The 22,385-nt window shown below is 60.6% G+C and overlaps 1 protein-coding gene across 5 annotated transcripts; it reads left to right on the top strand.

Annotated features, from left to right (window-relative positions):
- The first annotated feature begins 244 nt into the window (after positions 1–244).
- Positions 245–20,485, top strand: Abca2 (ATP binding cassette subfamily A member 2). 5 transcript variants are annotated; one of them, XM_013123287.2, is made up of 49 exons: positions 245–393; positions 3,640–3,733; positions 4,039–4,041; positions 4,749–4,860; positions 4,947–5,110; positions 5,359–5,486; positions 5,635–5,745; positions 6,001–6,219; positions 6,586–6,953; positions 7,224–7,383; positions 8,091–8,219; positions 8,317–8,484; positions 9,490–9,586; positions 9,923–10,096; positions 10,166–10,268; positions 10,343–10,457; positions 10,574–10,764; positions 10,913–11,063; positions 11,140–11,344; positions 11,481–11,645; positions 11,747–11,927; positions 12,020–12,232; positions 12,408–12,604; positions 12,696–12,878; positions 13,145–13,329; positions 13,435–13,555; positions 13,803–13,982; positions 14,118–14,324; positions 14,603–14,705; positions 14,788–15,107; positions 15,182–15,395; positions 15,482–15,587; positions 15,678–15,789; positions 15,875–15,935; positions 16,023–16,197; positions 16,277–16,392; positions 16,466–16,613; positions 16,684–16,807; positions 16,935–17,067; positions 17,152–17,269; positions 17,391–17,569; positions 17,808–17,949; positions 18,051–18,185; positions 18,347–18,450; positions 18,559–18,651; positions 18,730–18,832; positions 18,921–19,058; positions 19,137–19,337; positions 19,762–20,485. In XM_013123287.2, exons 1-49 carry the CDS (start codon positions 328–330, stop codon positions 19,795–19,797), a joined length of 7,251 nt encoding a protein of 2,416 aa, XP_012978741.1. In that variant the 5' UTR covers positions 245–327; the 3' UTR covers positions 19,798–20,485. The 5 variants fall into 5 exon arrangements, with proteins under 5 accessions (XP_012978741.1, XP_005083744.1, XP_005083743.1 ...); XM_005083687.3 differs by having other exon boundaries at positions 13,803–14,039; XM_040745255.1 differs by lacking the exon at positions 245–393 and adding an exon at positions 667–2,945 and having other exon boundaries at positions 13,803–14,039.
- The last annotated feature ends 1,900 nt before the right edge of the window (positions 20,486–22,385 follow it).

The following is a 22,385-nucleotide window of genomic DNA, read 5'->3' as shown; positions in this document are numbered from 1 at the left end:
GCTGGGTGGGCCGGGTGAGCTGCCAGGCCTAGTGCTATGCGCAGGTGCGGCGGGGCCTGGGCTCGGCGGGCCTGGGCGCCCCCTGGCGGGCACCCGAGCGCCGAGATTTCTTTAAGCGGGGGCGGCTGGCGCGGGCGCGGGCGCGGGTGCGAAAGCGAGTCGCTGGAGCTGCGGCCGCCGGGGCGGAGCCTGCGAGGAGCAGGTCCTGGACAGTCGAGCGCCCCGCCCCCGTGCGGGCGATGCCGAGCCGAGCGGCGGGCAGCGGGGCCCGGCGGGGCGTGCAGAGGAGCGGGCCGCGGCGTTGAGGCGGCGGAGCGCGGCCCGGCCATGGGCTTCCTGCACCAGCTGCAGCTGCTGCTCTGGAAGAACGTGACGCTGAAACGCCGGAGCCCGGTGAGCGACTCGCGCCCGTCCTCCGGGGCCCGCAGGCCGCGCACCCGCTTTGCCGGTGCGCTCCCAGCGTGCACGTGCAGTGGCCAGGCGCGCGCAGACCCCGGGGAGGGCGCCATCGGAGACCCTGTCCCCGGCCCGCTGCTTCCGCGGGCTTCCCGGCTTCGGGCAGCGGCTTTGGCTGTGCCCTCGCCCGCTGACACTCGCAACGCTCGCTCGCTCGGCTGAGTCACGGGCCGGCGCCCTTCGCAGCGCTCTCTGGCAGGCTGGGGTGGGGGCAGGTGGTCCCTAGACTTCAGCTCTGGCGAGGCCCCGGTTGTGCCCCGGGGCTGGGCCACAGCATTCAGCGTAGGGGCTGCGAGCCCTGGGCCCACCGCCTGTGGAGCCCCGAGGAGACCGGTCTCTTCATTCCCTTCACCGCCGCTCTGCCCTTGGGCAGACACCTTAGGCTGAAGATGGTACCAAGCAGCCTCGCCGCCGCCCTCTTCCTCCTCCGCTGCCTCCTTCTCTTCCTCTCTCGCCCTCCTCCCCCCTCCATCGCCTTCTCCTGCCCCCTTCTCCTTTCCTAACCCATCCTGACATGTCCACAACCCTCACTCCTGCGTTCCCATCCCTGGTTATGTCCTTGTGCCAGCTCGACCTGTCAAATCCCAGAACCTCAGGGCCACTTCCCCCCAACCCCCCAGGCACCGCCTCTGATTTCTCTTGCCTCGGGCCTCCCTAGGGGCTGGAGCCTGCTGAGCCGAGCTCGGCACCAGGCTTCTCAGTGCCTGCCTAGGGCAGCTAGGACATAAGAGTGTTGAGGTGGGAGTCTTGGATGAGGAACAGGATGGGGTAGGGGCATGGATGGCATTGGCCTTGTTGGTTTTTATTCCAGCCCCTGGCAGGCAAGGGCACCCAGAGAGTCTTGGGCCAGCAAGAGTATCTGAGGGCTCTTGGGATTTTGCAGGGTGGAACCAGAGAGTGTGGAGACCTAACGGATCCCCTTGGTAGCAACAATACTACTGTGTTCCTCTTTGAGTACTTCAGGTGCATAATAAGAAACTCTGGGCCATGGGCAGGATGGGTAGCAGTCATCACCATGGCCTGGCAGGATTCCTGTGGGCACCTGGCCCTGGCTAATGCCAGGACTGGGTACGTTCCCTGTCCTGGTTGTCCGGGGCTGGCTGGTGTGGGGTCTGAAGGAGCAGTCCTGTCACTCCGCTTTTGAGTCACCAGGGGAAGGGACACGGGGTAAGGATGTAGGCATGCCTTAGCGCTAGCCCCAAGTTGCTTGTCAGGAAGGCCCCTGCAGGGCTCAGGAGCGGAGGCTAAAACACAGTTCCTGCATCTGTGGGGAGCCACATGCCAGGCTGGAAGAAGAGGCCAGTGATTTGACAGTCACGCACAGGTGCTCACTGCCTTTTCCTAGGACTGACCTCTGCCTGCCCGGACCTTCCCAGGTTCCCATTCTTCAGCATTCCCAGAGACCACAGTGGAGCCTTAGCCTGTGACGGCCGTGAGGCACCCCAGTGGCTTTCTTCCTCCAGGGAGACGGTCTTTGCTGGGGTCAGGGACGAACCTGTGCAAAGTTTATGATCTGGGGGGTAGGGGGGACCCCAGGACCTCTGCCCTTCCTACTTCTTTCTCCCAAGTGCTGTGCCTCAGCGGCCCTGTTGTTGAGTTGTGCGTGGGACACAAGTCTACCCTGGCTCCCATAGGAGGCTCACCAGCATTGAGCAGCTGTGGTGGAAGTCCCCAACATCACACTTGGGTGCCACCTGCCCCCCCCACCACAGCAAGCGCTAGGCTTCAGGGAGGGCAGCTGAGGCCCCGGATTGGCATGGAGATCCTGGGGCAGTGTGGAAGCACTGGACTTTTCTGGAAGGACAGAGTCCTTAGGTCACTTGCTGTCACCCAAGTGGAACACCTAGGTATTGCTGGACCCGAGCTGCCTGCCTGTAACCAGATGCCCTGTGGTGCCCGCCACCTGCCTGCTAGGACTCTTCCTCTCAGCAACTCATGCGCAGACGTTGCTATAGTGATAGGGAGCCGGCCTGGCCTCTGCTGCAGTTACTCTGGCGGAGGTGCCCTGGGCAGGGTGGAGGTGCCCAGGGTAGGGCCTGGTGTGGGTAGGGCTGTCTCTTGAACTGTGGCCCCTGTCACCAGCAAGTCTGTATGAGTGAAGCATCCGTGTCCCGCAGCCCTGGGTGCACATATCAATATCACCTCCTCGACTGGCCCTGGACTCCATCCTGGCTGGAGAGGAGGTGGAGGCTGGCACAGGCTGAGGCGGGTGTGGGGTGTGGACACACAGCAGGGTGTTCTGCATCACAGAGAGCTATTGTCAGAGCACAGTAGGCACAGCCAGGAGCAGGCTGGGCATGGCCCCATACCACTCCTGGGTGGGGGGCCGACTTCAGAGGCTGCTTCAGATGGTGATGGGGGTGAAGGAGCTGATGTTACGGAGCCATGGCCGAGGACCACCTCTGGCGGTGGTGGGTGGGTCTCTTCCCTGTGGTCTCTGAGGCAGGAGCTTCCTGATATGTTTGCCTGGCCTTCCACCCTGAGCTGAGGTAGGGGCAGGAATCGAGGAAGCCCTCTGTTTTCCGGGAGACACTGGGAGGTGAGCCTGGGCCCCAAGGTTTTGGCACTTCTGGCATACCTTGCAACCTGGCCCTGAGAAGTCAGAGTAGGGAAAGAGGCTTTTGCCTCAGGGACTGTGTTTGCTGGAGGCTCAGGGCCCTGGTCACAGTCTGGGCCTTACTCATGCTAGGCCTCATCTCCCTGAGTTCAACAGAAAGTTATAAGGATGCTGCAGGAGAGGAGAGGAGAGGAGCGTGTAGGAGCTCAAGGCAGAGACCACATTTGGCAAGGATGACCTCCAAGATCCCACCCAGGTGGCTCAACAGGTTGTGAGGAATAAGAGGAGTTGGATAAACAAATGGGTTAGAGTTGACCACAAACTGGCCATTTGTCCCTGTTGGCCTTGGACCTCTTCAGAGGGTAGGTGCTCCATGGTTTGTCAGGCACAATCTAGGCTGGAAGACAAGAGACCGCACAACATCCAACATCTTGGTATACTGGGAGGGACGAGAACCTTGGCTGGACGTGAGAAACCAGTGTTGGCCTTCACGGCCACTGGGTACACGAGGCTGGGCTGGAGCTTCAGGGAGGCCGGGAGAAGGCAGGCCGGCCCGTGTTTGTCAGGCCCGGCCTGAGCAGGCTGTGGAGAGACTGCACACAGCCTCACATGTCCGCCCTTTCCAGTGGGTCCTGGCTTTTGAGATCTTCATCCCACTCGTCCTCTTCTTCATCCTGCTGGGGCTGCGGCAGAAGAAGCCCACCATCTCCGTGAAGGAAGGTGAGGTGCAGGCATACCCTGGGCACGGGGGTGGGCAGGGAGGGCTGAGCGTCCTCTGTGTGCACGTGTCCCCGTCCCCAAGACTCCCTGAGGCCGTGACTCAAGTGCCTGCTCCCCATGTGGTTCTGGTTCTGGCCACATGCCTTGGCTAAGGCTGCGGAGGTCAGGCCTGGCCACTGTGGCCGTGATGATGATGGTGCCTGTTTCTGGAGGGTTCAGGCATTCACTAGTTTCCTCTGTTCTGTTTTGACCCCACCCCCACCCCTGCATGGTCTCTTGTCCTCCTCGGCCCGGCCTGCATGCAGTCTGTAAGTGAGCAGCCATCTCCGCCTTGCTGGCTCAGGTGGCAGCCATGGATGTCCTGGCAGGTCCTCCTGGTGCGGCTTAAGCACCCCTACTGCTTGCATTAACAGCCTCCCAGCAGCTGGGTCCCGTAGAAGCCCCTGCCTGTGGTCAGGAAAGGCTGGCTTATGACTCAGGGTGGCGGGCTGTGATGTGGGAGGTGGGGGGGGCAGCGAAGGGCCAGGCCACCTGGGCCCTAGCTGGTACCCTGGCCAAGCCATTGGAGTATCTCCTCGGCAGGGTACCTGTGAGGTCGCCTGGCCATGCTTCCTAGGGGTGGGGTTCCTGGGTTGAGCCTGGGCTAGCCTGGGCTAGCCTGAGATGAGACTGGATTGGCCTGCAGCTTTCACTTCAGACTCCTTTGAGCTGATGCACTCACTCTGCTAACCAGTTGGCCTGAGAGGTCAGAGGTCACTGCCAAGGGGCACCTCATGTGCTACCCTGGCCTCTGTGGGAAGGAGGATTGTTGGGGCGTGTGGGATGTGCTGGGGGTTGCAGGGGAAGGGACGGCAGGCGGCCCTCTGACCTCTGACCTTCAGAGTCGTTTGCCTTAGCACAGCTGGGGGTCAGGTGCCCTGTGCCCCAATCCTAGTATGCCCGAAGCTGCCTTTCCTTCCCAGCTGTCTTCAAGTGTCTCTCTTGGCCCTGTCTCCCCCATTCCCGACTCCACCAGCTTTCTACACCGCGGCACCCCTGACGTCTGCTGGCATCCTGCCCGTCATGCAGTCACTTTGCCCTGATGGCCAGCGCGACGAGTTCGGCTTCCTGCAATATGCCAACTCCACGTAAGTGCCCCCACCCCACGCCTTGGGAGCCAGCGACCCCCTGCCCCGACACCATAGCGAATGGCTGATGTCTCGTGGCGTTGCAGGGTCACCCAGCTTCTAGAACGCCTCAACCGGGTAGTGGAAGAGGGCAACTTGTTTGACCCAGTGCGGCCCAGCCTGGGCTCAGAGCTTGAGGCCCTGCGTCAGCATCTGGAGGCTCTCAGCTCAGGCCCTGGCACCTGGGAGAGCCACTCGGCCAGACCTGCAGGTGTGCCCTGTACGGGGATGGCTTGGGGGAGGGCCTAAGCACTGCTGTCACTGGAAACCTGCCTGCTCCACCACTCCGGGTCACAGCCTGCCTCTGGTCCTGGGTCCTTGTGTCCGCACCATGTTGTCCCTTTCCTGTGTGCTCGGGGCAGGCCCAGGGCAGTGCTGGTGGCTCTGCTCGGAGCCTATCTGGGACACCTTAGCCCCAGCTAGAGCCGGCCCCTCAGTCCCATCCTCCTGCCTGTCCAGTGTCCTCCTTCTCTCTGGACTCGGTGGCCAGGGACCAAAGGGAGCTTTGGCGTTTCCTGATGCAGAACCTGTCACTGCCCAACAGCACGGCCCAGGCCCTCCTGGCTGCCCGTGTGGACCCTTCCGAGGTGAGGCGGGAAGTGTATTGGTGGTAGCCACACCCCTTTGTCCTCCCCATTGCTTCTGGTTATAGCCATGAGTGAGGGGCTTCAAGTGTATCTGAGCTCCTCTCCGGGCTTTGGAGCCCCTACCGAGCCAGACCCTTCACCAATGCAGGTTTATCACTTGCTTTTTGGTCCTTTTCCTGCCCTGGATGGGAAGTTGGGCTTACTCAGGAAGCAGGAGCCATGGAGCCGCCTGGGTAGCAATCCTCTGCTCCAGATGGAGGTAAGGGGCCTGGCCCCGGGAGATGGGCGGAGGAAGAGGCTCCCCCTTGGTTACGCATGCATTCTGGGGATCTGTGGTGTGCACGGGGAAGTGGAGGCAGGATGGTGACTTGAGCGCTCCCGAGGCACCGTGGAACCCTGGCGCGGGCCCACACAGTGCATGGGCAGGGAGAAGTCTTGTGCTGCGTTAAGTAGGCCCTTGGTCATTTCTTGTTTGGAGTTCAGGTTTTACCAGTCCCCTTTGCCTTGCCCCCAGGAGCTGCTGCTGGCTCCTGCCCTCCTGGAACAGCTCACCTGTGCGCCAGGCTCTGGGGAGCTGGGCCGGATTCTTACCATGCCTGAGGGCCATCAGGTAGACCTGCAGGGCTACCGGGATGCTGTCTGCGGTGGGCAGGCTGCAGCTCGTGCCCAGCGCTTCAGTGATCTGGCCACTGAGCTCCGGAACCAGCTGGACATGGCCAAGATTGCCCAGCAGGTGAGGTCCTGCCTGCTAGTTGGCCAGCAAACCTGCTGACCAGCCTGGAGGAGGTGCTGGGGCTACGTGGGGCCTGAGGGTGGGAGGCTCCTGTTCCCAGGCCATGCATGGCTTGTCATTGAGCATTCGATGCCCTCTACCCAATTTCAGGCCGCAGTTCCTTCCCATGTCTCACCCCAAGCTATAGCACTAGCTCTGGCCAGGACTTGCTAAACTGCGGGCCCTCCCTCATCCTCCCAAGCACTGTCCCCTGCTAATACCCTGCCTGTTCCATTCCCGAGCTTAAGTCACTTACCAGAGTCACCTCCAGCCAAGTTCACCCTGTCTGCTAGCCTGCATTTTCCATATGCCTTGTTGTCCCCTCAGCTGGGCTTGGATGTCCCCAACGGCTCAGACCCCCAGCAGCAGGCACCATCCCCACGGAGCCTGCAGGCACTCTTAGGGGACCTGCTGGATGCTCAGAAAGTTCTGCAGGATGTGGATGTCCTGTCAGCCCTTGCCCTGCTGCTGCCCCAAGGTGCCTGCGCTGGCCGGGCTGCCGCCTCTCAAGCTAGTGGCCCGAGTGGAGTGACCAATAGCACTGGGACAGGGGCAAGCACAGCTTCCAACGCCACCGCTGAGGAGAGCACCCAGTCGCCTGTAACCCCGGCGTCTCCCGACACTCTGCAAGGCCAGTGCTCAGCCTTCGTGCAACTCTGGGCAGGCTTGCAGCCCATCTTGTGTGGTAACAACCGGTAGGTGGGCAACAGAGGGACGGAGGGAGGAGAGAGCCGTGGGGGAGTTAACCCCATTGCTCGGCCCTTGTGCGTAGACTCTATTCTGGAAGTCCCACTTACTGTCTGCCCCTACACTTAAGCCTACCCCATTCCCTGACTCGACGTCCCACTTTAGCCTGATGCTCTGTTCCTACGCCCTGGCCCTTGGCTTCTGTTGAGCCGCCCCAAATGTCCCTTCCCACTGGTCTTGATGTCTTTGCCCTGCCCCTGGTGCTTCGTCTCCGTCAGTACCATTGAGCCTGAGGCGCTTCGGAGGGGCAACATGAGCTCCCTGGGCTTCACAAGCAAAGAGCAGCGGAACCTGGGTCTTCTCGTGCACCTCATGACCAGCAACCCCAAAATCCTGTACGCACCAGCGGGCTCTGAAGCCGACCGCGTGATCCTCAAGGTGGGTCTGGCGCATTTGGGTCATGAGTTTTGCCTGTCTCCCTGAGTGGGGTTCTGTGTGCCCGGGACTCTGGGCGGGATGGATGAGAGTTAGGGTTGACTTCCCAGACCCTGGGTAGCGGTGTGCCTGGCGCGGGGGTCCCAGAGCCGGAGGTGCAGTGGCACTTGGCAGCTTTTCTGTTGAGAACTCCTGAGGGTCCCTGCAGAGATGCATTGGAAGGGCTGGCTGGTCTGGCTAGAGTGTCCTCACCCCTCACCATGCTGACTGGGCCAGGGTGCCGTGTTCAGAGACGCCCCACACACTCACACACCAGTAGCATCGAATGAGCAGAGTGCACGGAACATGGATGCCTGGGAGGAGAGTTTGTTGGAACGGTGTAAGTCAAGAGTGGAAATGCCAAGGCCTTGACCTCGGAGGGGTTTTTTTGGGGGGGGAACGGGATGAAGGTCAGACTTAAGTGCTCAAGGGGCATGTGGAAGGCTACGAGGAAGGATCTGGAAAAGCATGCATGGCTTCTGAGGTGGGATTTAAGGAGGCCTTGTTGCTGTGGGTCATGGCAAATGAATTTTGTGTGGGTGCCTTAGAAGGGCGAGGCGTTTAACCTTCAAGCAGAAGTCTGGCCTGAGTAGGGCTACTACTTGGGCTGGTCTCGCAGACTGGCTTGGATCCTTTCGGAGCCCCATGCCTCAAGCTTTCATTCTCCGCAGGCCAATGAGACCTTTGCCTTTGTGGGCAACGTGACCCACTACGCCCAGGTCTGGCTTAACATCTCTGCGGAGATCCGCAGCTTCTTGGAGCAAGGCAGGCTGCAGCAGCATCTCCACTGGCTGCAGCAGGTGCTGTGGGTACCAGGTGGGTGGGCACCTGTGGTGGGTTCCTCTGCTCGGAGCCGAAAAGCGCGAGCCGTGCCTGAACGCGACCCCTCTGCTCCAGTATGCGGCTGACCTGCGGCTGCACCCTGAAGCCATGAACCTGTCGCTGGAGGAGCTGCCACCTGCCCTGCGCCAGGACAACTTTTCGCTGCCCACTGGGACAGCCCTCCTGCAGCAGCTGGACACAATTGACAACGCAGCCTGTGGCTGGATCCAGTTCATGTCCAAGGTGGGGAGGGCGGGGCGCCGTTCATGTCCAAGGTGGGGAGGGCGGGGCGCCGTTCATGTCCAAGGTGGGGAGGGCGGGGCGCCGTTCATGTCCAAGGTGGGGAGGGCGGGGCGCCGTTCATGTCCAAGGTGGGGAGGGCGGGGCGCCGTTCATGTCCAAGGTGGGGAGGGCGGGGCGCCGTTCATGTCCAAGGTGGGGAGGGCGGGGCGCCGTTCATGTCCAAGGTGGGGAGGGCGGGGCGCCGTTCATGTCCAAGGTGGGGAGGGCGGGGCGCCGTTCATGTCCAAGGTGGGGAGGGCGGGGCGCCGTTCATGTCCAAGGTGGGGAGGGCGGGGCGCCGTTCATGTCCAAGGTGGGGAGGGCGGGGCGCCGTTCATGTCCAAGGTGGGGAGGGCGGGGCGCCGTTCATGTCCAAGGTGGGGAGGGCGGGGCGCCGTTCATGTCCAAGGTGGGGAGGGCGGGGCGCCGTTCATGTCCAAGGTGGGGAGGGCGGGGCGCCGTTCATGTCCAAGGTGGGGAGGGCGGGGCGCCGTTCATGTCCAAGGTGGGGAGGGCGGGGCGCCGTTCATGTCCAAGGTGGGGAGGGCGGGGCGCCGTTCATGTCCAAGGTGGGGAGGGCGGGGCGCCGTTCATGTCCAAGGTGGGGAGGGCGGGGCGCCGTTCATGTCCAAGGTGGGGAGGGCGGGGCGCCGTTCATGTCCAAGGTGGGGAGGGCGGGGCGCCGTTCATGTCCAAGGTGGGGAGGGCGGGGCGCCGTTCATGTCCAAGGTGGGGAGGGCGGGGCGCCGTTCATGTCCAAGGTGGGGAGGGCGGGGCGCCGTTCATGTCCAAGGTGGGGAGGGCGGGGCGCCGTTCATGTCCAAGGTGGGGAGGGCGGGGCGCCGTTCATGTCCAAGGTGGGGAGGGCGGGGCGCCGTTCATGTCCAAGGTGGGGAGGGCGGGGCGCCGTGTCCTCAGTTCCCCGGTGCGCTTTCAGGGCCAGCTCCAATGTAGCGCCTTTTCCAGGTGAGCGTAGACATCTTCAAGGGCTTTCCTGATGAGGAGAGCATTGTCAATTACACACTCAACCAGGCCTACCAGGATAACGTCACAGTGTTTGCCAGTGAGTCCCTCCCCCTCCCTCAAAGATCCTGTGTCTCCCACAGACCTACTTTCTCACCGGCTCAGGCCCACCCTGTCCCTTACCATGTCCCCTGTTAGCTTCCTGCTCCTTAGCTCAGACCTCTCCCCACATCTCTCCCTTTCTCCCTGGCCCGCCTCACTTCGGTCCCCACACGCCACACGCTGGCCCTGCCTCATCCCCGTCACTCTTCAGCCCTACTCCGCCTCTGTCTAAGACAGCTGGCCTGTCCCATCGTCTGTCCTGGAGTGCTCACCTCATGGTACGCCCACCCCTTCCATGCCCTGTGGCCACACTCCACCAGCCTCCTGTTCCCAGGTGTGATCTTCCAGACCCGGAAGGACGGCTCCCTCCCTCCCCACGTACATTACAAGATCCGCCAGAATTCAAGCTTCACTGAGAAGACCAACGAGATCCGACGTGCTTATTGGCGTCCGGGGCCCAATACCGGTGGCCGCTTCTACTTCCTCTATGGCTTCGTCTGGATCCAGGGTGAGGGTCAGAGCCCAGGTGGGATGTGAGGGGGGCCTGGCCTTGCCCTGATACAACTTCTACCCACAGACATGATGGAACGTGCCATCATCAACACGTTTGTGGGGCACGACGTGGTGGAGCCTGGCAACTACGTGCAGATGTTCCCATACCCCTGCTATACCCGTGACGAGTGAGTACCAGCCTACAGAGGTTTGGGGGGAGTGTCTCAAGCCCACACCCCTGCCAACACCTGCTTCCCCTCAGCTTCCTGTTTGTCATCGAGCACATGATGCCACTGTGCATGGTGATCTCTTGGGTCTACTCTGTGGCCATGACCATTCAGCACATCGTGGCTGAGAAGGAGCACCGGCTCAAGGAGGTGGGTCTGGGTGGCTGCCGGTAGCCCCTTCCGGCAGGCCGTGGGGAGGGCAGTGCGGTCCTTTTCCTTCTCTGGCCCCTGCCCCAGGGAGCCTGGTCTGCTGCCCCACCCCACAGGTGATGAAGACGATGGGCCTGAACAATGCTGTGCACTGGGTGGCCTGGTTCATCACGGGCTTTGTGCAGCTGTCCATCTCAGTGACAGCTTTGACTGCCATCCTCAAGTACGGCCAGGTGCTCATGCACAGCCACGTACTCATTATCTGGCTCTTCCTCGCTGTCTATGCCGTGGCCACTATCATGTTCTGGTGAGTACTGCGGGGAACTGGGACACCCCAAGGACAGGCATAGTCTTCTCTTGGAGCAGCTTTGGGCCCCAGGAGGGGCGTCCCTGGTGGGCTGTAGGCCAAGAGCCACGGGTCTCAGAGCTGACAACTGTGTGGCCTCCCATTCCAGCTTCCTGGTGTCCGTGCTGTACTCGAAGGCTAAGTTGGCCTCAGCTTGCGGTGGCATCATCTACTTCTTGAGCTACGTTCCCTACATGTATGTAGCGATCCGGGAGGAAGTGGCCCATGATAAGATCACTGCCTTCGAGAAATGCATTGCGGTGAGGATTGTGGCCTGGCAGGGTCGGGGTGGGTCGTCCATCCCCTGCCTACCTACTGACACCCCTCTTTCTTCAGTCTCTGATGTCCACAACCGCCTTTGGCCTGGGCTCCAAGTACTTTGCACTGTATGAGGTGGCAGGTGTCGGTATCCAGTGGCACACATTCAGCCAGTCCCCGGTGGAAGGGGACGACTTCAACCTGCTCCTTGCTGTCACCATGCTTATGGTGGATACGGTGGTCTATGGCGTGCTCACTTGGTACATTGAGGCTGTGCACCCAGGTACAAGCCCGTCCGTGGAAGGACCAGGGGTGGGGCAAAGCCGCCGGGCTTCCGCCTCCCTCTTGCTGGCATTTGACCCTTGTGGTGGGTAGTCACCTCCAGACCCTCAGTCAGCTCTCCCCTCGTTGACCCCCAGGCATGTATGGGCTGCCCCGGCCCTGGTACTTCCCACTGCAGAAGTCCTATTGGCTGGGCAGTGGGCGGGCAGAGGCCTGGGAGTGGAGCTGGCCGTGGGCACACACACCACGCCTCAGCGTCATGGAAGAAGACCAAGCCTGTGCCATGGAGAGCCGACACTTCGGTGAGGCCAGGGCCAGAACGTTGAATGGGGTGGGTGCTGGGTTTGGGGGCCTGGGGTGGCCTTAGTGCTGCCCCCGTCCTGCTGACCCAGCCCTGGTACAGAGGAGACGCGCGGTATGGAGGAGGAGCCCACCCACCTGCCCTTGGTCGTCTGTGTGGACAAGCTCACCAAGGTCTACAAGAATGACAAGAAGCTGGCCTTAAACAAACTGAGCCTCAATCTCTACGAGAACCAGGTGGTCTCTTTCCTAGGCCATAATGGGGCTGGCAAGACCACTACCATGTGAGTGCTTAGGGGTGGGAGAGCTTAACTCACAGGAGGTTAGGGTTCCCTTGGGGTGTGGTGGGTTGTGACCCCAGTCGCCCCTGCTCCAGGTCTATCCTGACTGGACTGTTCCCACCCACGTCGGGCTCAGCCACCATCTACGGGCATGACATCCGCACGGAGATGGATGAGATCCGCAAGAACCTGGGCATGTGCCCACAGCACAACGTGCTGTTTGACCGGCTCACTGTGGAGGAGCACCTCTGGTTCTACTCACGGCTCAAGAGCATGGCGCAGGAGGAGATCCGCAAAGAGATGGACAAGTGGGTGCAGTGATGGGCAGACGGGGTGTGGGTGGGGTGTGGGGTGTGAGCAGAGGCGGGGGCCGCGGACACTCAGGGAGGCTCGTGCCTGTCACCCTTGTTTACCGCTCTCCTGTCTATCACCCCCCCCCCACTCATCGCCCTCCTATGCCTTGACCTCCTGCTGGGTCCACAGGATGATTGAGGATCTGGAGCTCTCCAATAAGCGGCACTCGCTGGTGCAGACGCTGTCGGGAGGCATGAAGCGCAAGCTCTCTGTGGCCATCGCCTTTGTGGGTGGTTCCCGAGCCATTATCTTGGATGAGCCCACTGCCGGCGTAGACCCCTATGCTCGCCGCGCCATCTGGGACCTCATTCTCAAGTACAAGCCGGGTGAGTAGGATGCCGGGCTTGCCGTAGTCTGTGTGGGTGTCTTTGCCTGCCCCTGTGCCTTCCCCTTACCTTGGATCTGGACCCGCCCCAGGCCGCACCATCCTCCTCTCCACCCACCACATGGATGAGGCCGACCTGCTGGGGGACCGCATTGCCATCATCTCCCACGGGAAGCTCAAGTGCTGCGGCTCTCCCCTCTTCCTCAAGGGCGCCTATGGTGACGGGTACCGCCTCACACTGGTCAAGCGTCCTGCAGAGCCTGGCACCTCCCAAGGTCTGCATTGAGACTGCTTGAACTAACCGTTGGTCCTCCCTGCCCCATGGCTCCCTCCTAGGGGAAGTGTATCCCTATCATCGCTCCCTGCCTAGGGGAAGTGCGTCCCTATCCTCACCCCATCAGGACCAGATACCTGGTGGACTTGGATACCTCAGGGCCCCATCTTGAAGACTGCTTGCTAGGTTCCCACTGAAGCTCCTTCTTCCTCAGCCTCCTCCCCCCAGTGAATCCCCGTCTGCTCCTCTTCCTTCCTTCCCTCCCAGAGCCAGGGCTTGTATCCAGCCCCCCAGGTCGTGCTCAGCTGAGCAGCTGCTCGGAGCCTCAGGTGTCCCAGTTCATCCGCAAGCATGTGGCCTCTTCCCTGCTGGTCTCAGACACTAGCACTGAGCTCTCCTACACCCTGCCCAGTGAGGCTGTCAAGAAGGGGGCCTTCGAGCGCCTCTTCCAGGTTCGAGGGCTGAGCGTGGTGGTTGGGACGTGGCGTGCCCATAGGGAAGATGAGCTCACCCCTGCCTCCGTCCTGTGGCGCTGGCCTCACCCAGCTTCTTTGCAGCAATTAGAGCACAGCCTGGATGCATTGCACCTGAGCAGCTTTGGGCTGATGGACACAACCCTGGAGGAGGTGTTCCTCAAGGTGTCTGAGGAGGACCAGTCACTGGAGAACAGTGAAGCTGGTGAGAGAACCCGCAAAGGGCCCCTGGGTTCATTGCTCCTCCTTGGTCTCTGGAAGTGGGTTTCCCCTGGCTCCGTGTAGGCTCATGTTGGGTAGCCACAGGTCCTGAATGGGTATATTAACTGGAAGCTGGGATCAAGTCAGGGCTTGGGGTAATGGGTGGGCAACAGGGATTGAGGTACTGAGTTGTCCTGGGGTGCTGTGGCTCCAAGCCCTCCCTCCTCCCTCCCCGCCTATGTTCTTTGCAGATGGGAAGGAATCCCGCAAGGACGTGCTGCCTGGGGCAGAGGGCCTGACGTCTGTGGAGGGTCAAGCCGGCAACCTGGCTCGGTGCTCGGAGCTGGCCCAGTCACAGGCATCACTGCTGTCTGCATCCTCTGTGGGTTCTACCCGTGGTGATGAGGGCGCCGGCTACGCTGATGTCTACGGTGACTACCGTCCCCTCTTTGAGAACTTGCAGGACCCAGACAATGTCAGCTTACAAGGTGGAAGCTGCTGGGGAGGTCGGGGAGGGTCCAGAAGGGTGGCACGGCACCGCTGCTCACCCCTGCCTCTCTGCACAGAGGCAGAAATGGAGGCCTTGGCACGGGTAGGCCAGGGGAGCCGCAAGCTGGAGGGCTGGTGGCTGAAGATACGGCAGTTCCACGGGCTCCTGGTGAAGCGCTTTCACTGTGCTCGCCGGAACTCCAAAGCACTCTGCTCTCAGATCCTGCTGCCTGCCTTCTTTGTCTGCGTGGCCATGACTGTGGCGTTGTCTGTTCCCGAGATCGGTATGGCTGGCTGGCCTCATGCGGTGTGGGGCAAGGCTATCTACTATCTGGCATTTGGGTTCTTGGCTTCACTTTCTCCCCAGCCTCCTGGAGATCCTTCTCCATGCCTCCCCCAGTACTCTGAACCTTATTCAGGGGCTCACGAAAAGGGTTCTGCCTCCTGGGGATTCATGCCCCCGAAGCTTGCCCTCTCTCATGTCGGGAAGAGGGCATGAAGATCTGGGGCCCGGCATCAGGTGATTGGAGCCCACTCAGCCGGTCTCATGCTCACCCACCAGGTGACCTGCCTCCACTGGTCCTGTCGCCTTCCCAGTACCACAACTATACCCAGCCCCGTGGCAACTTCATCCCCTATGCTAATGAGGAACGCCGGGAGTACCGGTGAGGCCACGGGCTGGGGCTGTAGCTCAGGGGAGGACAAGGGTTGAGATGCATAGCCCCTAACTCACCGCCATCCCCTTAGACTGCGGCTGTCGCCTGATGCCAGCCCCCAGCAGTTGGTGAGCACCTTCCGGCTGCCCTCCGGCGTGGGCGCCACTTGCGTGCTCAAGTCTCCCGCCAACGGCTCCCTGGGGCCCACGCTGAACCTAAGCAGCGGAGAGTCCCGCCTGCTGGCTGCACGCTTCTTCGACAGTATGTGCCTGGAGTCCTTTACCCAGGGGCTGCCACTGTCCAACTTTGTGCCACCCCCACCCTCGCCTGCCCCCTCTGACTCACCTGTGTCCCTGGACGAGGACTCCCTGCAAGGCTGGAACGCCTCCCTGCCACCCACTGCTGGACCAGGTACTGTCTCACGGAAGGCTGCTGGGGGCATGGCCGCGAGTAACCCGTCTGACTCTGCTGCACTGTGCCCACAGAGACATGGACATCGGCACCTTCGCTGCCACGCCTCGTACGTGAGCCTGTCCGCTGTACCTGCTCTGCACAGGGCACGGGCTTCTCTTGCCCCAGCAGTGTGGGTGGGCATCCACCCCAGATGAGAGTAGTCACGGGTGACATCCTGACCGACATCACTGGCCACAATGTGTCTGAGTATCTGCTCTTCACATCTGACCGCTTCCGGCTACACCGGTGAGCTGGCCCGGAGTGGCTATGAACCAGGGGTGGCTGGCTGATGGCTGCCTGGCCTCATCATCCCTCCAACCTGTCTTGTACAGATACGGAGCCATCACCTTTGGTAATGTCCAGAAGTCCATCCCAGCCTCCTTTGGTGCCCGGGCCCCGCCTATGGTGCGGAAAATCGCCGTGCGAAGGGTGGCACAGGTAAAACGCTGCCCTGGGGTCCTTGTCACCTGGCCCTAGGCATAGTGACTCTCGGTCTAGAGCCTCTCTGAGCCCCTTGTCCTTCTCCAGGTGCTCTACAATAACAAGGGCTACCATAGCATGCCCACCTACCTCAACAGCCTCAACAATGCCATCCTGCGTGCCAACTTGCCCAAGAGCAAGGGGAATCCCGCAGCCTATGGTGAGGAAAGTCAGGGTTGAGGGATGGGGAGGGTGCAGCTGAGCCAGAGTGGTGCGTGGGCCAATGCTGCCTTTTCTGTGTGCAGGCATCACTGTCACCAACCACCCCATGAACAAGACCAGTGCCAGCCTCTCCCTGGATTACCTGTAAGTGAGGCAGACTGACCTGGGGGGCGCGGCAGGACCCACTGTGGTCCTGGCCGGCCCCTGGAATTGAGCGCTGTCCTCTTCTAGACTGCAGGGCACAGACGTGGTCATCGCCATCTTTATCATTGTGGCCATGTCCTTCGTGCCAGCCAGTTTCGTGGTCTTCCTCGTGGCAGAGAAATCCACCAAGGCCAAGCACCTGCAGTTCGTCAGCGGGTGCAACCCTGTCATCTACTGGCTAGCCAACTACGTGTGGGACATGGTGTGCCCCCGCATGGTCCCTCCCTGCCCCTGTCTCCCGTCTCCATACCCAGCCCTCACCATCTACCTCTGCCTCGCAGCTCAATTACCTGGTCCCAGCCACCTGCTGTGTCATTATCCTCTTTGTGTTTGACCTGCCGGCCTATACCTCGCCCACCAACTTCCCAGCGGTGCTCTCCCTGTTCCTGCTCTACGGGTAAGCTGGGGGAGGGCGTGGGGCAGTACGGGTGTGGCCGGGGGTACCTGTGACCGCTGCTATCTGCCCACAGGTGGTCTATCACACCCATCATGTACCCAGCCTCCTTCTGGTTTGAGGTCCCTAGCTCCGCCTATGTGTTCCTCATCGTCATCAACCTTTTTATCGGCATCACAGCCACCGTGGCCACCTTCCTTCTGCAGCTTTTTGAGCATGACAAGGTAAGTGAGGGGTGGCTGAGCACCGGGGGATGGCCTGGGGCAGCAATGCTGAACTGTGCCCGGCCCCCAGGACCTGAAGGTTGTCAACAGTTACCTGAAAAGCTGCTTCCTCATCTTCCCCAACTACAACCTGGGCCATGGTCTCATGGAGATGGCCTACAATGAGTACATCAATGAATACTACGCCAAGATCGGTGAGTCTGCACTAGGTGAACAGTGGAGAGGCCCTCGGGGGGCCACAGGGGCGACTCGGTGAGTTCCAGTGCTGGGGTGCCTGGGGCTTCCTGAGGTTCTCAGGCCCTGAACCAACTTGTTCCACAGGCCAGTTTGACAAGATGAAGTCCCCATTTGAGTGGGACATTGTCACACGTGGACTGGTGGCCATGACAGTTGAGGGCTTCGTGGGATTCTTCCTCACCATCATGTGCCAATACAACTTCCTGCGGCAGCCACAGTGAGTGGAGAGTGTTGGGCCGTGGCAGGGACGCTTAGGAGGGGTGGGTGGCATGGCCAGGCCCTGCCAATTGTACTGCCCTAGACGCCTGCCTGTGTCTACTAAACCTGTGGAGGATGATGTGGACGTGGCCAGTGAGAGGCAGAGAGTGCTCCGTGGGGACGCTGACAATGACATGGTCAAGATTGAGAACCTGACCAAGGTGGGCTCTGGGCTGTGGGAAGTCGGTGGGGAGCGGGGTGGGGAGTGGGTTCCAGCAGTGGGGTGGAGCCAGGCCAGGCAGGAGCCCCATCCTTTGCTGAGCGGGAAGGCTCTTTGGCCAGGTGTACAAGTCTCGGAAGATTGGCCGTATCCTAGCGGTGGACCGCCTTTGCCTGGGAGTGCGCCCTGGAGAGTGCTTTGGGCTCCTTGGTGTCAACGGTGCAGGAAAGACCAGTACCTTCAAGATGCTGACAGGGGATGAGAGCACTACGGGGGGCGAGGCCTTCGTCAATGGACACAGGTGGAGTTACTGGGCCCCTGGGACGCGCTTGTAGGGAGGTGTGGATGTGTGTGTGCCTTTGTGTGACTGCTTCCAGGCACTCAGCAGCGGGGGCTGGGGTTGAGGTGGTGACCCCGGTCCTCGGGTGCAAAGGCGCGTGTGTAGACGTAGGAGTGGGATGGCCGTGTCCCCAGGGTGTGGGAGGGCAGGTGTGGGGTGAGCATATCCCTCCTGGGCATTGATCATCCTCTGTCCCCAGTGTGCTCAAGGACCTGCTTCAGGTACAGCAGAGTCTTGGCTACTGCCCGCAGTTCGACGCCCTGTTTGATGAGCTCACAGCTCGCGAACACCTCCAGCTGTACACACGGCTGCGTGGCATCCCCTGGAAGGATGAAGCAAAGGTGAGGACGAGCAGTAGCTGGTGTGTGCTTGGCGAGTGTGTGGAGCGGTGGGCCCGTGCCGGTGGGTAAGGCTAAGCCCGCGCCTCACGTTGGCCCGCTAGGTGGTGAAGTGGGCCCTGGAGAAGCTGGAGCTGACCAAGTATGCAGACAAACCAGCTGGCACCTACAGCGGGGGCAACAAGCGGAAGCTGTCCACGGCCATTGCGCTCATTGGGTACCCTGCCTTCATCTTTCTGGTGAGTCTTGGGGGCTTGGGAGACAGCTACCCCATTTGGTCTTTCTGTGAGTTTGAGGTTAAGGTGCCCCGCCTTCTTCTGCTTCCGGGTGAGCCAGGGAATAGACTGGTAGAACCAGTTTGGGTGGGCCGTGTCACTGGATGAACTGACCCCTGCCCTAGGATGAGCCCACCACCGGCATGGACCCTAAGGCCAGGCGCTTCCTGTGGAACCTCATCCTGGACCTCATCAAGACAGGACGCTCAGTGGTGCTGACGTCACACAGGTGTGCCTCTTCCCGAGCCCTCCGTGGGCCTCTGGCCGGCCCTCTCCCCGAGCCCTCCGTGGGCCTCTGGCCGGCCCTCTGGTGCCAGCCTGTGCTGTCTGCCCACAGCATGGAGGAGTGCGAGGCTCTGTGCACGCGGCTGGCCATCATGGTGAACGGACGGCTGCGCTGCCTGGGCAGCATCCAGCACCTCAAGAACAGGTGAGTCAGACAGGGCTGCAGGCAACAGGGCCAGCCGTCAGGCACACAGGGCTCCCGGCCACCCCTGTGTCCCACCAGGTTTGGGGATGGCTACATGATCACCGTAAGGACCAAAAGCAGCCAGAATGTGAAGGATGTGGTGCGGTTCTTCAACCGGAACTTCCCAGAGGCCATGCTCAAGGTGGGTGTGGTCGGACGGAGTAAGGGCGAGGGTGGGCCCGGTGGTTCTGGCAGCCGCTGACCTCCGCGGTCCCCTGCTCTCCTCCCAGGAACGCCATCACACGAAGGTGCAGTACCAGCTCAAGTCAGAGCACATCTCTCTGGCTCAAGTGTTCAGCAAAATGGAGCAGGTAGTGGGTGTGCTGGGCATCGAGGACTACTCGGTCAGCCAGACCACCCTGGACAACGTGAGTGTGCCGCACGGGATGGGCGTGTGCCTTCCAGGGTTTGCCCGTACCACTTAGGCCGCCGCCCGCTGTCCGCAGGTGTTCGTGAACTTTGCCAAGAAGCAGAGTGACAACGTGGAGCAGCAGGAGGCCGAGCCCTCCACCTTGCCGTCCCCACTTGGACTCCTCAGCCTACTGAGGCCCCGCCCTGCACCCACGGAGCTCCGGGCGCTGGTGGCTGATGAGCCTGAGGACCTGGACACGGAAGATGAGGGCCTCATCAGCTTTGAGGAAGAGCGGGTGAGTGGTCAGCCAGCCATGCTCCCGCGCAGGCTGCCCAGAGGATCGGGCTGCAGGACCTAAGTGAGGGAGCCAGCTGTAGATATGCCTGCTTTCTAGAATCGTGGGACCGACAGGGGCTCGTACAAACGCTGAGGACTCGAGTGGATATGGGGAAACTGGGGTGGGCAGGAACCAAATGCAGAGTCCAAAACACACTGGCAGCTTTGAAGACCCCAGATCAAGAGGCGGGGATTGCAAGAAACCAGAGACTAGGGAGTGACTTAGACTGTGGCCACCACACTGGGCCAGAGGCCAGACACCGAGGAGTGCTTAGTGGGGAGATACGAGTACTCTTCCCCTAGCCAGCCAGGGCTAAGGTCTGTGTGACCCACTGGGGTACTGAAGATGCCTTCCCAAGCCCGGTGTGTCTGCTCTTCACCAGGCCCAGCTTTCCTTCAACACGGACACACTCTGCTGACCATCAGGAACCACGTCAGGGATGCAGCTGTGGGGGCCAGAAACCAGGCGGTGGCCGTAGCCCCAGTCCCACATGCCGGGCCCTGGAAAGGCAGGTTCAGGACCAAAGGGCTCCCGCCCTCCTCCCAACTACCACCATCCTCGCCTCATCCTGCGGTCACTCTGGCCGCCCTCCCCCAATTGTGCCAAAGGCTGGCCTGGCCCCGGGCTGCACACACCCTCACCCTGCTTTGCCTTAAAGCCTTGGGTCTTGGCCCAGCCCCTTACCCTACCCGGCACCATCCACCTTCCCAGGGTGACATGGGCTGCCCCAAGCATCCTGTGACCCTTCTCTGCAGCGGCCCCAAGTCTGCCCAGGCCAGTGTCTTGCACAGGTGTCTTTTCATGGGCACCCCTGACTGCAGGAGGGGGCTGGGCAGCCTGCCTACTTACTTTGCTGTACGAGCCTCCCTCACTCTGCTGTTGGGAAGAAGTTAGGCTCCCGTGGGAAGTCATGGATGTGGTTGCCCCGCCCTGGTGGACAAGTAGGAATGGAGAAGCTGAGCTTGCTGGCCAGGTGAGGGGCCACTGCTCCCTCCCTGCCCCCTCAAGCTGCCTTTGCTCTCCCGTCCTGCTTGGCCATCCAGGTGGGTGGCGGGACCTTGTATATAGCGCACAGATGTTTGTTTTCAATAAATAAGCAAAAAAGCCTGCGGTATCCTGTGCCTGCGACAGAGGGAGTTGGGGTAAAGGCAGGCCCACTGGGCCGGGGAACAGCCTAGTCTGACTGTACCAGGCGTGAAGAGAGAGGCTGCTCCAAATGGGGAGAGATGTGTCATTATTCCCCTCCCTGCCCACACAGCCTAGACCCCGGCTCACCCAGCACTGGCGCTGTCCCTCCCCATCTTAGCCTCCCCCACAAGGCCTGTTGCCCACTGTGAGCCTGTTTCTTCTGGGCTCTCTTGACTTCCTGAAGAGTAGAGGAGGTTCCAGAGAGATGGCCTCCAGGAGTCTGGGTGCAGAAGCATTTCCTAAAGGTGGTGGCCCTGTGCTAATTAATGGGCGTCTGGTGAGATGAAATCCATCCCTCATATTGGCCCTGCCTGGACGTGAAGTGATTCAGTGTACAGAAAGGCCCCAAGGGAAACAAGATCCAGGGGGAGCAGGGCCCAGGAGAGATGGGGTCTGGGAACTCTGTGTACGCCGGGCAGGAGTCAGGACAACAGGATGAAGGTTTCTCAGACTCACTTCCATCTTGTTCAGGTTCCCACCTCAGACTTGTCCAGTGCCCAGGGATTAGGGACAGAGGATAGAGGGCTGCCTGTCGCCGTGAGGGAGTGGGGAAAGAGCGAAGGAGGGAGGGTGGGAGCAGCCAGGGGCCATGGTCTGTGTCCCGTGGGCTGTGAAAGCTGCATGGCCCCCTGCAGTTCCCAGAGGCTGGCCAGAGCTGGTTTCTAGGCCAGAGGGTGGAGGTTTCCCTGGCCTGGGAGGCAAAGCAGGAGAGAGAGGGTGAGCTTGTTAAGAACCAGGAATGGGGGCTCTGTGGGTAAGAGCACTTGATAGTCTTTTTTTTTTTTTTTTTTTTTTTTTTGGTTTTTTGAGACAGGGTTTCTCTGTATTGTCTTGGAGGCTGTCCTGGAACTCTCTTGGTAGACCAGGCTGGCCTCGAACTCACAGAGATCCACCTGCCTCTGCCTCCCAAGTGCTGGGATTAAAGGCGTGCGCCACCAATGCCTGGCCACTTGATAGTCTTATAGAGGATCAGGGTTCAGTTTCCAGCACCCATGCTGGGTTGTTCATAATTATCTGTAATTACAGTACCGGGATCTGACACCTGGCTTCCACAGATACCCAGACACATGTGGTATACACGCACAGATATATGTATTTACACGTAAGTAAAAACTAATTCCAAGAGTTTGGCGAGAAGGCTCAGTAGTTAGCACTTCCTGATCTTCCATAGGACCGGAGTTCAGGTCCCAACACTCATGTCAGTGGGATATAACCTCCTACAACTCCAGCTCTAGAGGATCCTAAGTTCTCTTTTGGCCTCCTAGGCACACACACACACACACACACACACACACACACACACACACACACGCACGCACGCACGCACACACACACACACACACACACACACACGAATTTCAAACTCTGCAGTGGTGGTGGTGCACACCTTTAATTCCAGCACCTAGGAGGTAGAAGCAGGCAGATTTCTTGAGTTTGAGGCCAGCCTGGTCTACCGAGTGAATTCCAGGACAGCCAGGGGTACACAGAAAAACCCTGTCTTGAAAAACCAAAATAATTTAAATAATTAAAAAAAATTTTAAGAAACCTAAAATGCTAGGCTCTTGGCATGGGTCTGTAACCCCAGCTATTGGGGTGATGAAGCGGAGCTTCAAGCTCAGGTCCGTCTGGCTCACAAACCGAGTCAAGGCTATCCTGGACAACTTAAAAAGACCAAGCTGCGAGTGGTGTCGCATACATTTAATCCCAGCACTCGGAAGGCAGTGGCAGAGGCAGGTGGATTTCTGTGAGTTCGAGGCCAGACAGAGCTACATAGTGAGACTATCTCAAAATAAACAAAATGAAAAAGGGGCTTGGGGT

The sequence above is a fragment of the Mesocricetus auratus genome, unplaced genomic scaffold (genome assembly GCF_017639785.1).
Source record: "Mesocricetus auratus isolate SY011 unplaced genomic scaffold, BCM_Maur_2.0 Super-Scaffold_100004, whole genome shotgun sequence".
NCBI lineage: Eukaryota > Metazoa > Chordata > Mammalia > Rodentia > Cricetidae > Mesocricetus > Mesocricetus auratus.
This window is presented reverse-complemented; position numbering and strand designations above follow the sequence as displayed.

Excerpts from the sequence above, each read along its gene's own strand:
- Abca2 (XM_005083687.3), top strand. The coding sequence starts at position 328 with ATGGGCTTCCTGCACCAGCTGCAGCTGCTGCTCTGGAAGAACGTGACG. Across the intron at positions 6,220-6,585 it reads TGGCCAAGATTGCCCAGCAG|CTGGGCTTGGATGTCCCCAA; the intron begins GTGAGGTCCTGC and ends TTGTCCCCTCAG. Across the intron at positions 18,833-18,920 it reads TCCCAGAGGCCATGCTCAAG|GAACGCCATCACACGAAGGT; the intron begins GTGGGTGTGGTC and ends CTCTCCTCCCAG.